General features: G+C 28.4%; 1 protein-coding gene across 9 annotated transcripts; it reads right to left on the bottom strand.

Annotated features, from left to right (window-relative positions):
* Positions 1–1395: 1395 nt before the first annotated feature.
* On the bottom strand, positions 1396–8732 carry LOC112734079 (uncharacterized). 9 transcript variants are annotated; one of them, XM_025783272.3, is made up of 7 exons: positions 8352–8732; positions 7987–8116; positions 7270–7379; positions 5966–6052; positions 5636–5715; positions 2583–3013; positions 1396–2487 (listed from the first exon to the last, which is right to left on the bottom strand). In XM_025783272.3, the coding sequence occupies exons 6-7, from the start codon at positions 3003–3005 to the stop codon at positions 1492–1494; spliced, it is 1419 nt and encodes a 472-aa protein (XP_025639057.1). In that variant the 5' UTR covers positions 3006–3013; positions 5636–5715; positions 5966–6052; positions 7270–7379; positions 7987–8116; positions 8352–8732; the 3' UTR covers positions 1396–1491. The 9 variants fall into 9 exon arrangements, with proteins under 9 accessions (XP_025639057.1, XP_025639059.1, XP_025639054.1 ...); XM_025783274.3 differs by having other exon boundaries at positions 7987–8086; positions 8352–8723; XM_025783269.3 differs by having other exon boundaries at positions 7987–8101; positions 8352–8713.
* Between the last annotated feature and the right edge of the window lie 9586 nt (positions 8733–18318).

Here is an 18318-nt window from a genome sequence, read left to right on the forward strand (position 1 = left end):
TTTTGCAATAAATTCTAACCATTGTTGCAAAAACATTACACACTTTAGTTACTGCAAAGATTAACCCAACGTTATAATCATAAACAGGTGTGTAAGCAACGACAGATGCTGTTCTGTGAGACCCAAGATCTGCTACAAAGTGGAGACTCAGCTTTCCCATGTTTTCTCACTCACCGCGTGTCATCTCTGCAGCCTGCACATGTGTCTTCAGCACCTAAAGAAAGGAGAAGTCTTAAACATAGTAGAATCTCCCTTGTTTTAAAGCTAGATTATTTCAGGACAATAAATATTGATACGTTCCGAAAAAAATAAAAAATGCAATGCTATTTAAATTTTAAAGTATATATTTTAAATTTTAAATTCTAAATTTTGAATTATAAAATTTAACTGCTAAAATTAAAAATGTAAACCCTTTAAATCTTAAATTTTAAATCATTAATCATAAATTTTAAATATAAAATAATACTCATATAAAATATAATAAATAAAAAATTAAAATTTATTTAATTAATATGGAGTATAATATTTCATATTTAATAATAAGCGTTTAAGGAAGAACCTTATAGGACTACAAACATACCAAAATAAGATCAAATGAACAAGAGAGTAAAATTTTGGGAGGTCATTTGTGATTGAAGTCAGAATTGAGTGTTAAACTATTCTTCCTAATTCAAATATACTCTACTTCAATTCTTGTTGTTCTTCCTAAATAGATTTTACACCAAGTAAAAGATTTGGGTAAGGATTCATTGAGATTGTAAATTTTGAACAATACTTTTTTTGTATGAGCCAATCCCCCTCCCCTCCCTCCCTCAAAGATTAAAATGTTCTTATAATGGGATCATATAAGAAGAGATCAAATGCAGACGCCTTTAAAATTAGTTTAATTTAATTTAATTAGCATAAAAAATAGTCAGTTAATTTAAAATGGTGACAATTGTGACACAAAAAGAATAGATAAAGGAGAACAGTAAAAAAATATAAAAATAAATAAATAACAAAATAAATTTTATATTCTAATAATTTATTGAAAATTAAAATATATCATAATACATAAATTCAGTAAACTATAAAATTCTAGTTGCATTTAAAAATAAAAGAAGAAGAAAATATTCCGTTTGATCATTTTCAATTTAGTCTTTGAAATTTCAATTACTTCATATTCTAATAACTTATTGAAAATTAAAATATATCATAATGCATAAATTCAGTAAACTATAAAATTCTAGTTGTATTTAAAAATAAAAGAAAATATTCCGTTTGATCATTCTCAATTTAGTCTTTGAAATTTCAATTACTTCAATTCAGTCTCTAAATTTTTCAAATTTTAATCACGTTTGCAATTTTTGTCAGAGTCAATCGAAAAGTTTAGAAACTAAATTGAAACGATTAAAATTTTAAGGACTAAATAGAGACTTGAGTGTAATTTCAGAGAGCAAATCAAGTATTTTCTCTAAAAGAAGAGTTTAGTTTTGGACTAATTCTAACTAACTAGCAATGACCGTTCCATGCAAAACCCCGATAATGTTCAACCAACAATTGTTGTCTAAAATTTTCGGCTTCTTTTATTGCTGATGAAAGCTTTTCTTGCTCCCGCTCTTTTTTCTCCTTTTCGTACAAATCTCTGGCTTCTTCCTCTGACTTTGTTAGTTCTTCTATTGTATCGAGCAATTCCTCTCTTTCTTGGTTTAAAGCTTGGATTTCTTGATCCAATTCTGATATCTCTTTTTTATAAAATTCTTCCAATTGTTGTTGCCTTTTCTTTGCTTCCATCATGGCATCTTCCATAAACATTGTGGCCAATTTTTCCATCTTCTCAAATGCTAAGTGCCATTCACCCAACATTGCCTCACACTTGGAGCATTCTTTATTCGTCTTCTTACTTAGCCACTCCGAAATCGTAGACTCATCATCCTCTTCCTCATTACTTGGGTGAACCTCTTCCACCCACACTACTACTTTGAATTCATTATCACTTGTGTGAACCTCTTCCTCTTTCTCTTCCTCTTTGAATTCATCATTACTTAGGTGAACCTCTTCCACCCACACTACTTCTTTGAATTCATTATCACTTGTGTGAACCTCTTCCTCTTTCTCTTCCTCTTTGAATTCATCATTACTTAGGTGAACCTCTTCCACCCACACTACTTCTTTGAATTCATTATCACTTGTGTGAACCTCTTCCACCCACACTACTACTTTGAATTCATTATCATTTGTGTGAACCTCTTTCTCTTCCTCTTTGAATTCATCATTACTTGGGTGAACCTCTTCCACCCACACTACTTCTTTGAATTCATTATCACTTGTGTGAACCTCTTCCTCTTCCTCTTCCTCTTCCTCTTTGAATTCATCATCACTTGGGTGAACCTCTTCCTCTTCCTTTTCCTCCTCGTGGTCTTTCCCATTATCATGATCCTTTTCTTCTACTTCTCTTTTGGCGGAATTTATACCGGTTTCATCAGAACAGAAGCTATTACTGTCAACCTGAAAATAATACGCAGTTAAATAATTCCGATGGCATGGCAAGGAATATGTATTTTCTATTGAATTATGTTTGCAGTCATAAATAATTTACTTACAAAGAATAAAAATCGATCAAGGCAGCAGAGGAAGTATGCGCCAGTAACGAGAAGAGACAAGAAATACATTAAGAAAGTTGGATTAACAAAGATGGATCCCCGGGGAACCGCAGCAGGCATAACTACCACCAGCAACCTCTCCAGAATGAAGAGGATTCTCCCTACCCACGGTGACATCTCGGCGGTATAGAACCACCGGAAAACGTAGAATGCGGGCATGATGGTGTAGGTAAACAGCACCAGAGAAATAAATGACCACGTGTGAAGATCATCAGTACTAGGGCAAGTGGCCACGGTGTGTGCTGCACATGGCCACCATATTGAAGCAGTGATGGCGGCGATGAAAACCAGCGCAATGCGCTCCATCAACAAAGCCTTGAACTCAACTTCTGACCTTTCTTTTTCTGTCATTCTCTTTGCCATTCTTGACACTGCTTAACAAAGGTTATTAGATTAAAGAAGGTGAAGCACTCAATTAGGCTCTGTTGCTCTGTTATTTATAATCTGAAGTATCATATCTACATTAAAACTACTTATCTTATCCTTTTTTTTTTTTTTGGATGGAGTTATCTTATCCTTTTTTTTTTTGTATGTTATCTTATCATATTTTATCAAAGAATCACTTGTTTTTCAAAAAGGCCATAAAATTAAAACACACAAAAAAAAAAGGAAAAGGAAAAGGAAAATTGCTTATCCAACTCAACTCAAACGAAAAGTTGAAAACTAAAAATTAAAATTTTAAATTACATCAGATGTCATTTTTAACTAATTGAATGAATTTTAAGAGTTTTGGATCTAATTTTTCAAATGCGACACAATCCAAACGAAACCACATATACTATTATATGTTTTATTCATTATTGCATAGTTTTTTTTTTTAAGAAGAATGCTAGATAAATAAGTTATTTTAATAATCAAGTTTAGCTAATTTTTTTTATGTCACTTTTTTTTTCTTTTTTTTCAACTAAATTTTTTTATTATCAATTCCTAAATTGTTAGACCAACTTGATTAACCTTAATTATTTAAATGAGTTGATCACGTAGCACCATCAAATTTTTTTATATTCATACATTATTTAATTTTGTTCTTACTTAAACAATATTCTATATATATATATATATTTGGAACTTTTTAGTAACAAAAGAATTCTCATATAACAATTAAATCAATTATTTGTATAAAATACACATTAAAATATAAAATAAATATTAAAATATGTGACATTATATATATATATATATATATATATATATATATATATATATATATATAATTTTTTGTACATACATAAGATTTTTATTTTAACCTACTACCTTCGTGCCTTTTCGTGTTTATTATTCTTCATATAAATTCAGTTACTTGTTTAAATTTAAAGAATTAGAAATAGAAAAGATAAGAATAAAAAAGTAAAAATAGAATAATCTTTCAGAAGAGATATATAAGATTTTAAAATCTCTAGAAAGACACTAAGATTTCGTTTGGTTTGTTAAAAATTGTTTGGAGAGGTATTTATATTTTGGTAAATAAAAAAAAATGATGTACTCGTAATTTGAGTTTTTAATAGCTAGAGATATTTTTGAAGGTGCATAAAGATGACTTTTTAAAATTAGTTTATATTTATCTATAAGATCATACATGAATAAATATTTATATATTCTTATATTTATTATATATTTTTAAATTTTAAAAATTATTTTTTTAAATATAATTGTTGTTATTTATATTTGTTAAAAGTTATTGTTACTTTGCTTTATCAAATATAAATACTATAATTTTTAAATAGTTATCTTTTAAATAACAGTTTTGATAAACTATTTCTAATTTTTTTTTCACACTAAATCTAAATATATAAATTAAAAGTTGTTTGTTGTATAGAATTTAATGTTCCATAAACAAAAAAATCTATCATTATATCAATTACGGCTTCTTTATTATGTATATATTTATAGACATTATTTTATATATATTTTTCAACAAAGTAAATAATATAATATTTTTTCATAATCATATAGACTTTGTTTGATAAGGTTTTCAGAAAGGTGTCTCAACAATCATCTCATCGTATGTTTGGTAATAGCTTTAAAAGTAAGATATTTTTGAAAACACCTATATTTTTTTAAAATTTATTTATGTTTATTAAAAGTTAAAAAAATTAATAAATATTATATATTAATTAATATCCAAAGATATTATTCTTATTCTATTATAATCTTTTTAAATTTTAAAAATTATTTTATCAATCATAATTATTAGGATAAGTATTATTTTGATCCCTAACGTTGAGGGTCAGAACTGAAACGCTCTCCAACATAATTTATTTAGAATCATCCTTAACGTTTTTTCGTATTAAAAATCATCCTTTTAACTTTTTAAGGACAAAAATACCCTCAACCATCGCACTTTTACCACCAGCACCTTTACCACCACCTCCCTTACTCCCATTAAATACTAATAATCAGATTCAAAAATCCCAACAATAACACATTTAAATTCAGAAACATCAACATCAAATTCAGCAACAAAATCAATCAAAAAAATAATAAATCAAAATCAGAATTGGAAGCAAGAATCAGAAGCAGAAGTAGAAGCAAAGAAGCAAATTTGTTTTCTTCACCAGTTTGGGTGTATCCTTAACTTCACTTTTCAGCCTTCAAAATTTGTTTTCTCGACAGAAATATTGTTACCAAAACTAATTAATATGGATATGCATTTGGATGATAGAGAGTACAAGCAGATAGAACCAAAGAGAATAGAAACAGAGCTGAATACCAAATGACATGCAAGACACAAAATCACTAAATACCAAATACATAAATTACTAAATTAAAACAGGGCTGATGTGTGAGGAGAGAATAGAAGGGAAAAAGCTTCAAGATTCTGCTATGTGCAAAGAGAGATCTCAATCTTCTATTCTTGCCACTAACTAAACTAACTTCTATATAAATATGGAGCTAACTAACAAAGAGATATATTACAAATTTAAACTTCATAAGAACTCGGTATATTCAAGGTTTTTTTGCAGAAGAAAAAAGAACCAGAAGCTAACCATTACCTCGTCAGTTGCATCTTCCCTTTCAGATGCACTGCAGCTTCACAGCTCTCATCTTTTCCTTTGTTTTCATGTTCTTCATCCTGGTTATTTAACCAAAGCATGGTGTCACTTTGTACGAATAAAGCAAGAATCTTATATCAACATTGAAAAACACATAAATGAACAACTGAGATGAGCAGAAAATAATAGATAAAGTTCACACATATCTACTTTAATATTAGATGTATTCATTATTCAAATTTAATTTCCAAAATATAGTTAGCATTCTGAGAAGTTCACACATATCTACTTTTCACCATCTATTATGTCAAAATTATCCTTTTTATATACCTGAAGAAGGATTGATTCATTCAGGTTTTCCACTGAGTCAACTTCACTATCTGAGTTTATTTCAGCCTCTGCTCCACCTTCAATGAACTGCACATAAAGTTGAATAGCATTAAGGAACAATCAAAAGCATGACAAATCGACACTCATGGGTATAAATAAATTAAATTGAACTAATCAATAAAATTTCAAATATAATTAAGTACCTCAAAAACATAATTAAATAGAAAAATAATTCTAAACTATTCACAATAATATATATATATATACGGGCAGGAGCAAATACTCACTTATCAACAAATGGTTTGCTAAGGTCCCTATTAAGATTCCCTGAGCCGAGGCATGGATTAATGGATTAATGCATTAGACGTAGTATCAACTATTCATATTCATAATCAGTAGTATATATTGGCACATAGGACATATCTAGAATGTTTCTTTCTCTTTGGAGATTAGAAAATTGCAAACAAAACCTTCAACTTATCGAAAACAATCAAATGCTCCAGAAAAAAACATAGTTTAGTGTCTTGGGTAGTTTTAGCATCAACTGCTATAACTCTTGCCTTCTGAGAACTAAAGTGGTGATCACCAGCTGTGAATGAAGGACACAGATGATTGTTTTATGAGAATGAGACTAATGGCAGGACACAAACTCATGATGACAAAAATGAATGTTATATAGATTAAGAGCTAGATCATTTTCCAATAAAAAGAACCAAGAAATGCAGAGTACAAAACCATAGTCTTGTTTCCTTGTATCAAATCAAGTACCTTTACAAAGTTTTTAGTCCATACAAATCAAGTTAGGAGATGCAGTATGGTGAAAAGAGATGTACAAAATAAAAAAGTGAAGAGGGAAAAAACATAATTTTTTTTTAAGTAAACTATGCCACAAGACAGTGACATATATTAAGTAGAAACTTATTGTCTCTAGATATACCAAGACAAAAGTTATGATTAGATGAAGTACAAAAAGGGCAACGACATGGACAAACCACATTACAACAATTTTGCAAGAAAGAAATAAATCCCCAACAGAACTTTACTGTTAGAAATAAAGGGAAATGGATATGAAACCTTCTCCAAAATCCCTAAATTTACTGAAAAACAAATTTCTAAACCAGAAAGAATTTATCAAACTTTACTATCAGATTTCTTAATAGCAACCAACTTTCACAACTCACAAGAACATGAATTTCTTCTCTACAAATCCCTAATAGAACTCGGTCATAAATCGCTGCAAGCCATCAAAATGCGTAAAACCCTCAATATAAAGAAATAATCGAGAAAGGAATAAGAGGCATAACCTGCTAACATAGAAGACAGAGGCACGACAACGGCAGAGGAGAGACAGAGATCAGCCACAGATGCAGATCCTCAAATTCCGCAGAGAAGAAGGAACACGTGAGGGAAAAATCTGCAAATGAAAAGGATCTAACACATTTACTGGAATAGCAATGTCTTCTTCTTTGTAAAAGGACATTTCCCCTTCATAAACTGATGAGAAGAAATATAAATATAAGAACAAAGCATTCGTATGATAAGAAAAACGGATAAAGAAAAACGGAAAGCATTCGTATGCTGTTACATTTGCATAAAACATATGATAAGAACAAAGCTTAATTAAGCATTTTATATTATAGACTATGAAATTATCAAGGCTTATATTTTTCTTTGAAGGTATGTAAGATGTAATATTTCTATATCGAAGAACAAAGAGGTAATATGGACTTCCCAAATCAAACAAAGTATTCTATGTAATCATTGGTTTAATTTCCTTAAAGAGGCTCTAAGCTATTAATCTTCATGAAGATAATTTAACTTTCAGAAATTTGTTTTATCCTATTTCAAAAGATAAAAGTATTATATTATCAATTACATGATTTAATTCTCAAACAATAATAGTAATAGAGCCAATCACCCATCATGTGCTGGTTAATCAACTTATGACCTAACCCTCAGCAACCTAACATCACATGCACCATCGTGTACCACTTGAAAAGATATCAATGAATAATGAATACCTGAAAGAATAGATCAGTGGGGAATCTGAGCGATTTAACAGTCCAATAAGCCATCTTGTCCAGAAATGTTACCGGCGCACTAAACAGCAACAAGTAATCCCTAATCACACTAAACCTGAAATCAATAAAGCTAACAGAGCATAATCCCTAATTACAAAACAGCAACAAGTAATCCCTAATCCCTAATCCATTTTTAGCAGCAGCAAGAAAATTTCAACAAAAATTTCAGGAATTAAAAAAAGAGCAGCCGCACAAAATCAATTATTTGATTTCCATTAATCCATTCACAACTTCACATTCAAAAATCAGCAAACAAAGCATAAAAGGAAGAGAAGAACCGAAGAAGTGAAAACAGTGCCACTAACCTTAGACGGAGACACGGACGGCGACCGGCGAAATGACGGCGACCGGCGATACGGCGGCGAGCTGCTCCAAGCCTCGAACAGAGAAGCCAGGAAGACGAGCTTAGCGCGACAGAGCTTGCGACGAGCTTGAGGCGGCGACGCGAGCTTGAGGCAGGGACAAGCTTGAGGTGGCGACGCAAGCTTGAGGCAGCGACGAGCTTGAGGTGGCGACGCAAGCTTGAGGCAGCGACGAGCTTGAGGTGGCGACGCAAGCTTGAGGCAGCGACGAGCTTGAGGAGCCGGCGACGAGCTTGAGGGAGACTGGGAGAGAGTGGCGAGAGAAGAGAGAGCTGAGATGGATTTTTTTAATTTATTTTGAAATTCAGTTTATTTCTCTTATTTAAAAAAAGTGACCGATTTAGCAATTAATTAATTTGTAACTTTTGATTTTTAGTTGGTCTCAAATTTCGTCGTTAATAACGATCAATTTTATGATTAACTGTTCTAATACTAAGATTTTATAGTTAGTCGCTAAAATCGGTTGCTATATTAATTCTTAGTAACCGATTTAGTGATCGCTACTTTAGCGATCGAATTAGCGACCAGCTATTTTATCAACATATTTTTAAGTCGGTTGCTAATTCGGTCGCAAAATTATAAAATACCAACTAATTTAGTGACCGAATACTTTAAAACCAATATTTTATAGTTGGTCGCTAAATCGGTTCAACCAACTTCTTAGCGACTAATTTATCGACCAACCACCATTAAGCTTATTTTTATATTGGTCGCAAAATCGGTCACTAAACTAAAAATAGCAACTGATTTAACCACCAACATACCCTAAGAGCTTTTTTTTTTTGGTTGCTAATTCGGTCGCTAAGTTAAAAAAATAGCGACCGATTTTAACGACCGATTAGATTGGCTTTGTCATTAGTAGTTAAATCGGTCACTAATTTTTATTTTAACGACCAATTTAGCAAACCAAGAGTGGGTGGTCACTAAATCGATCGGTAATTGAAATTTAGCGATCGATTTAGCAACCGATTTTTTTTAATCCTATAAAAGTTTGATTGGTCACAAAATCGGTCGCTAATAGTGACTGATTTTGTTGGTCGCTATTTTAAAACTTTTTCGTAGTGAAAGCATAAGCAAAGCAGATGCAAAAACAGACAGACGCAGGAATAGAAGAAGAAGCATATGCATCCGGATCTCAAGCGGCAGCGGCATTTCTCGGCGACGAAGGCTCGGCCACCCATCACCAGCGGCGGCGACGGAGCGTGCGACGGCGGCTAGGCAGATCGGCGATGGTAGGAACCCAGCTCAGCATCGGATCCCTCTCTCCTTCGCGCGCCACCCTCCTCGCGTCGGGCTCCCCTTCCCAGCGACGCACTCCACGGGGCAGAAGCATGCATGAACGGTGGCGATGTCTTCCTCTGTTCGCGGTTCTGGCAGCGGTTCGTGGGCAGACCGGCGACGATGCAGGTGTCGCGATGGTGGTGGCGACTATGGCAGCTGCCTCCTCTCCTCCACCGGCGCTCCTTCTCTCTTTCTCGGATCTCCTCTCTCACTGGCTCGTACCCGGTGGCGAAGGACCCAAAAGTGGCGGCAATGGCAAGACACGACGGTGGAGACTCGCATTGAAGGCGACGACGGCACTGGGATGCCGGGGCTCCCCTGTTCCCCCCTCTCCCCTTTTCCTCCCCTATCCTCGTGTCCTTTTCCCTCCCCTTCTCCCTTGATATCGTTTTTTTTTATATAATTTTTTTATTAGAATAGGGATAGTTTAGTAATAAAATAAAAAAAATTTATTAAAAATGACGATTTTAATACAAAAAAAATGTTAAAGATAATTCTAAATCAAAAATTATGTTGGGGACGATTTCGATTCTGACTCTCAACGTTAGAAACCAAAATAATACTTGCTCCTAATTATTACGATTTTACTAAACATGAATACTACAATGCAATTTTTGAAAGTTACTTTTTAATAACCAATTTTGATAAGAGCAATATTAGATTGTTAATAAAATTTTTAACAATTGACTATTAAAGATATTTTTATATTAAATTATAAATTTTAAATTCTAAATCCTAGACTCTATCAGTATACAAATAAAATTTTGGCTTAAAATATTGGTTAATATCAATAAAAAAAATATTTTGATAAACAACTTTTAAAATATCAAAGTTGGTTGGTAACTGGATATTCCAATAAAAATTCTATAAGGGTACGTCTTTGATGGCCAAGGTTATAGTTACTAAGAATAGCTAAGTTTTGACTGACCAATGAACATATGATATGTGAAGAGTTGAGTGAAAGTTATTAGTTAGAGTGATAGATCTTATTGTTAGTGAGTAGTAGATCAAAAGAGTAAATAAACTGACCAAAATGATGTGTATATCATGTGGGACTTTGTTTTGAAGAAAAAAAATTAGTTAGTATTTTTTTAGTGGATAATTCCAAAATTTTAATGGTTGGACTTTAATGTGAAAATCTATTATAATGTTAGATCAATAAAAGGTCATGAACTATTAATGATGAGAGAAATAAAAAAAAATGTTATGCTACACATACAAGTCTTTTTGGCTTACAAGTCTTACAAGTTGGCCAAATCTAACAAAAACTACATTCACCCACTGGAGCGTGATAACACGCACGTCACCCAACCATTATCAAAGCACGCTCTCACTCACCATTACGGAAGACACTTCTTCTTAAGGGAATTTACAAATTTGATTAATTAATATTATTGATATTATTATTAATATTATTAATATTAATAAATGGTTACTAACCGTTTAGTACCATTTGGTTGAAGGGACACAACCTTTTAAAGATTGTGTATGTTCAAAATATTGTGTCTATTGGCTAAAGGGACACAACTCTTTAAGGATTGTGTACGTTCAAAATATTGTATCTATTGGCAATAGAAAAGACACAACCATTTGTATACGTAGCTAATCATAATTGCTATGTGCAATATGTATAAATAAGTCCTTGTCCACTATTTAAAAAATACAAGTACTAAGTGTACAATTTACTCAACTATTAAGAGATTTTCTTTGTTAAAGAGAGTTGAGAATTTCTTACTATTGCTAATTAAGAAATTCTTAGGTTTCATTGTATCCTGGGAGAGTATTGTCATCAACCCTATAGCAACTAAGTGTGGAGACAAATATCTCTCTAAAGAAAGCGATCTAATCGTGCCTTGAAACCACTACACAAATATAAGATTTTGTCATCTTACCATCTTCTTATACCCAACATCTTCTTCTTCTTCACGTTCCTCCTTCTCCTCCTCCTCTTCCTTCTTCTTCTTTTCTTTTTTCTTCGCATGTTTCATCTTCATCGTTGTTTTTTATTATCGTTGTTGCTGCATTTTTTCCTCCTCCTCTTTCTATTGATTTTGCAATATTATGTATTTTTTCCTTCTTTGTTTAATTTTTTCTCTCAAGAAGAATTATAAGAAAACAAAACAAGGAGATGAGGAAGAAGAAGCAGTAGAAGATGAAGAGGCAGTAAAAGATGAAGAGGAGAAAGAGGAAGCGTTTTGAATTATGCAGAACTTATCAGAATAAAAATATACCAAAAAATTCTTAAAATACACTCAAATATCTTCGTATTACACCCAAATATCTTTGTGTTACGCCCAAATTTGCTGCAAATATAGAAAAATATTTTCTCTAATGTTGCGTTTTTTTTTTTCTTCTTCTTTTCCTTATTTCTTTCTTTCTTTTAGTTAAATGAATGTAAGCTCATACCCTTTCAAGTAATTTTGTAGCATTATGTGTTTTTTCTTCTTCTTTGTTTGATTTTTTTGTTTTTATTCTTGTTAAGAGAGTAAAACAAGAAGAAACTGGAGAATGTAAAATAAAAAAAAAAAGATGAATAAGAAAAAAAAGAAGAAAAAGATTGTGATGATGATCAAGAAAGAAGAAATAGTAGAAGATGAGAAGGAGGAAGAGGAAGAGTTTTGAATTATGTAGAACTTATCAGAATAAAAATACACCAAAAAATTCTTAAAATACACCCAAATATCTTCGTATTACACCCAAATATCTCCGTGTTACACCCAAATTTGTTGCAAATACAGAAAAATATTCTCTCTAATGCTGCATTTTTTTCTTCTTTTTTTCCTTATTTATTTATTTCTTTTAGTTAAATGAATGTAAGTTCATCCACTTTCAAGTAATTTTGCAGCATTATGTGTTTCTTCTTCTTCTTTGTTTAATTCTTTTGTTTTTATTCTTGTTAAGAGAGTAAAACAAGAAGAAACTTGAGAAGGTAAAATTAATAAAAAAAGATGAATAAAAAAAGAAAAAGAAGATGGTGATGATAAAAAAAAAAAAAGAAGAAATAGTAGAAGATGAGAAGGAGGAAGAGGAAGAGTTTTGAATTATGTAAAACTTATCAGAATAAAAATATACCAAAAAATTCTTAAAATACACCAAAATATTTTCGTGTTACACCCAAATATCTTCGTACTACACCCAAATTTGCTGCAGAAAAATGTTTCCTCTAATGCTATATTTTTTCTTCTAAATTGAACCACACTTTAGCTTGGATTCAAAATAATAATTAATTTCGTTCTGGTTCAATTGACAATATGAACCTGAATTATTTATTATCTTCAACAACGAGATAACTGATGATGAAGGAGAAAGAGAAAACGAAAAGAGCAGAAGAAATTCCAATGAAAAAAGAAAGAGGAAGAGAAGGAGGAGGAAAAGGTAGTGTTGCTGACGACGATAACAAGAGAGAAAAATTACGAAAAAGAAGAAGAAGAGGTACGGAGAAAGAAGAAGAAGGAGAAGAAAAAGAGGAGGCATGGAGAAAGAAGAAAAAGAAGAAAAAGAGGCACGAAGGAAAAACGCGTGAATATAAATGACTTGTATGGGAAAACGCTTGTGTATGAAAAATAACTCTTGTAAAAAAAAAAAGAACTAAATCTATTATATATCTCTAATTTTACAACCGAGAGGTGCCACGTGTCACTTTTTCATTGCAATTGGAATCAAATCCCCCCTCCTCAAAAATTAAAGAATTCTCCTCTTCACCTTACTAATTTTACAATCAAAATGTGTCACATGTCACTCTCTCATTATAATTGAAATTAAATCATTCCCTCAAAAATTAAAGAATTATTTCCTCTTTCTTACTAATTTTACAACCAAAATGTGTCACATGTCACTCGCTCATTACAATTGAAATCAAATCCTTCCCTCCAAAATTAAAGAGTTCTCCCATCTTTCCTCTTCCTTTCTCTATTTCTCTCATTCCTTCAACCACTCTATCTATTTTATATATCATTATCAATGTCAATTATTAATTACTAATTTGATAATCAAAATGTGCAATATGACATTCTTTAATTGCATTAAAATTAAAATTAAAATTAAAATATACTTGTATTATGTATTATATATTACTATCTAATTTAATAATCAAATGTGTTACATCTCACATGACACTCTCTTATTAAAATTGAGAGAATTTTTTTTTTCAAAATTAATAAACTCTCTTCCTAAATTCTCTCATCTACCTCACTCCATTTTTCTATTTCTCTCTACTATTTTTATTCATATATAATTTATATTTTATATCAGTGATTTGAAAATCAAAATATATCATCCGGTATTTTTTTACAATTAAGATAAATTTTTTCTTTCAAAATTAATAAATTCTTACTCTCACTCTCACTCTCATTCTTCATCTTTATCTTTCTCTCTCTTTTCTCTCATTCTCTATTTTTTCTATCTTTATCTTCTACAGAAAATAAAATTAACAAAATAATACAATTTAAATAAAAAATATTATTATTATTGTTATTATATTCATAGTTTTTTAGTTTTTTTATTTAGTTTTAAATTTTCACCGCTTATCTTTCTAATTTATATTTTCATTTCTCTTCTTTCAAATATTTATTACATATAATTTGGAGAGAATACTAATGTTATAATTAAAAATTAGAATCAAGATTCAATTATTTTAAAAAAATTAATTTTGAGTTAATTTTATAACTATCAGTATAATTTTTTTATGCTCATATCTAATTATATTTTTATATACATAGAGAGAAAAAATATTATTTTTAAATAGCAAGTATAAAAATTAATTATTTCTATTTGTGCAACAGACTTAACAGTTAACACCTAATTAAATGTAAAAATATACACGTTAAATTGTTTTAATTTTAGATAACAAATGTTAAAATTAATTATTAATAAAAAATTATACTTTTTCATATAAAAATAATAACTAAAAATCTTATTATTTGATTTTTTATTTACAGATATATTGGTCTTTTTATCCAGAGACTTTTATCAACTTACGACTTTTTTTTAAAAATAGTTTGATTTTATAAATCTTTTGTGCCATGCATAATCTATACTGTCAGAATAAAATAGACCGTAGTTTTAAAAAAATTATATTTCCGTAATATTATTACGAGTAAAAATATTAGTCATGTAATATTTATGTGAGCTCTTACTATTAGTATATTTGTGGCATGAATTATATGAGAGTGTAAATTTATAAAGTGTTAAAATTTTATAAGAAAATATTTTTATTTTGAATAAAAATAACTATTAAACAATATTGTTGATATTATCATAGTTATTATTATTTTTGTTCTTGTTATTATTATTATTATTATTATTATTATTATTATTATTATTATTATTATTATTATTATTATTATTATTAAAAGAGAAATTTTTGAAAATTAGTAATTTTTAGTAGTTTTGTTCATCTTTTGGTGAATATAAATACTAAATTATTTTTAAGAGATAAATATTATTAATTTATGTGTTTAAATGCTGAAAATTTTGAGTGCAAATAGTAATGATTCAAGTGTGCAAAATTTTAATAAATATAGGTATAAATTGTATGTTTATTGTGTACAAAATCTTTATAAATATGGGTACAAATTATTACTGGCTAAGTGCTGACAAAAAATAATACTTGTTAATCATACAACATTGTTCTTATTAAAAATCATCATAATAGTTTTAGTAATAAGATTTATTTTTTTACTTTGTGAATCCACTAAAATTGATATCCGTAAATATTGAATTCATAATGTCATACCTTTTATAATTTATTTAAATAAATTAGTTAAAAATTAATCATACTAGATTGTCTTACAACTGAATTTACTATTAATTTTTTTCCCTCTCAATATTTATATAAAACGTGGTCCTTGTATAAAATTTTAAAGAAACAAATAAAAAATTAGCAAAATTACCACGATCTGTGAAGTAGATTTATTAGTTTTTATCAATGTTTATTCTTTTTTAAGATATTAATTTATTAATTTTTATTTAACTAAAAATTCTTTATTGTTTAATTTATATATCCATGATTATACATATTATTTGTTAATTCCATGATATAAGTTTTAAAACTAAAGAAGAAATAGGCATTGACAAGTATGAAACGTAAAAATATAAAAGAAAAAGAGTCACTCGTATTTTCTTAGGATATTCATGTAAAATTACGGTAAAAGATATTTTAATCATAATAGTGTATAAAATATTTTTGTATTTAGATTACCAGGGGATCTAAGATTTTTAATATGGAGGAGTCGAATTATAAACAAATTTTTTAATTTATTTTTACATTTTTTTCATTACATAAAAGTAATTTAGGAATAATATATAGTTATTGAATTTGTTTTATCTAAATATAAAAAAAATGTTATAAATTATTTTTTGTAATATCATTTTTGATATGACAATTACATAAAAGAGACAACAATATCAATAATATATTATAAAATTATAATGGACCAAAAATTTATAGTGCATTTAGTTACAAAAATTATTAATTAAAATTACTTGAAAAAATCATAAATTATTAATTACTTGAAAGGTATAATATTGTTATTAAATATAAGTTACAAATATCAAAATAAAATGATAGCTGGAATTAAATAAGTTAGGATTAAAAAAATTAGGTAATTTTTTTTTTTAAGGATGTAAAATTAAACAAAAGACTGAGTATTTTTTTTACAAAAAAATAACATCTAAGATACACAATATAATTACTAGAACATAATTCTGTAAGTCATTACTAATATTTTATATAATAATATAAATGTTAAATATGTTATTATTAAAAAAATAAATTTTTTTAAAAATAGATATAGAGATAAATATATAAAAACTAATTTGATAAGTACAAAAATTTGAGTGTATAATAATAAATTGGTTAAATAAAAAATATTAGAGAAAACTCATTACATAATAAAAAATTAATACATATAAAGTTACTAAATTACATAATTTTTTTATTTTTGTAGACATATATCCTATATGTAGACATAGTTTTTTAAAATTTTTTGATGACCAAAGCCACTACTATCTCTTACATGTTACAATAAAAAATAAAAACAAAATAAAAATTAACAAAAACTGAAATTCATATTTTGTATAATTGTATTTGATTGGAACTCAAATAAAATTACATATTTACAAACATATAAATTTAAACCATAAATTTTGTTTTCGAAAAAAATAACATATATATAACCTTCTAATGTGGCATTTTAGTATAAATTTTTTACATTTTAAATTTTAAAATAACAAATAATGATAATAAATTTTTTTTTATAAAAGTCTAACCAGATTTATACAATGTGATTCTAAAAATATTAGGGCATAGCATTAATAAAATTATTATTTCTCTTATAATAATAATAATATAAATAATAACAAGAACAAAAATAATAATAACTATGATAATATCAACAATACTATTTAATAGTTATTTTTATTTAAAATAAAAATATTTTTTTATAAAATTTTAATATTTTATAAATTTACACTCTCATATAATTCATGCCACAAATATATTAATAGTAAGAACTCACATAAATATGCCAATGAGTTATAGTTCAAATGGCATAGTCTCTCCATACTAAAATTAAGAGGTTGCGGGTTCGAGTCTCCTATTTTTGGACGAGTGAGCTGACCACTCGATCAACCCAAGTTGGTTGTTCATAACCTTTTTATTGATCCAACATTATAATAGATTTTCACACTAAGGCCCAACCATTAAAATTTTGGAATTATCCACTCAAAAAACACTAATAAATTTTTTTCCTTAAAAAAAAAATCCATATAATATACACATCATTTTGATCAGTTTATTTACTCTGTTGTCCTACAGTAATCAATAACAATAAAGGCCTATCACTCTAACTAACAATTTTCACGTAACTCTTCACATGTCATGCGATTATTGATCAGTCAAAACTTAGCCACTATTAGTCATTATAATCTTGACCACCAAATACCTACCCATTCTATAATATGTTTTCTTTTAACTATTTGATGGTAGATTATAGAATTTGATTATAGCATATTATAAAAATATTATTTTTTTAATCTAAAAATGCTATGATTTCCTTTAAATCGTTATTTTATTTATAAATTATACTTTAAAGTGTGACTAAATAAATATCTTTATAAAATTATTTTGATATTTTTATTAAAATTTATGCTATAAAAGTTTTACCAAAATCTAAATAAAAAATGTTCTAAAATGAGAAAAATTGTAAGATAATAAAATAATGAACTAATCATCATTAGATTTATGTAATTTTTATTATGTATAAATTTTACTATTTTAATTTAAAAATGATTAAACTCTTACTTATATATTTAATTACTTTACCAATCTTCTCATTTTAGATGAGCTCAATTGGTTTGAATTTATAAATTAAAAAAGTTGCGGGATTCATAAATTTTACAAAATATTAAAGAGGCACTCTATTATATAGATTGAAGTGGTATAAAGAGAGAAAATAATTTTTTATAGTTATTTTTTATTATTTTATTATTATTCAAAGTGTGGTCCTACCTTTTTCAATTTCTCTTTCATCTCATAAAAAAAATCTATAAACTTACATCTTCACCGTATAATTCACCAATATTAAAATACCAGTGAGTTTGTTTTCCGTAAAAGGAAAAAGAAAGTAGC

Source organism: Arachis hypogaea, chromosome 3 (assembly GCF_003086295.3).
Source record: "Arachis hypogaea cultivar Tifrunner chromosome 3, arahy.Tifrunner.gnm2.J5K5, whole genome shotgun sequence".
Lineage (NCBI taxonomy): Eukaryota > Viridiplantae > Streptophyta > Magnoliopsida > Fabales > Fabaceae > Arachis > Arachis hypogaea.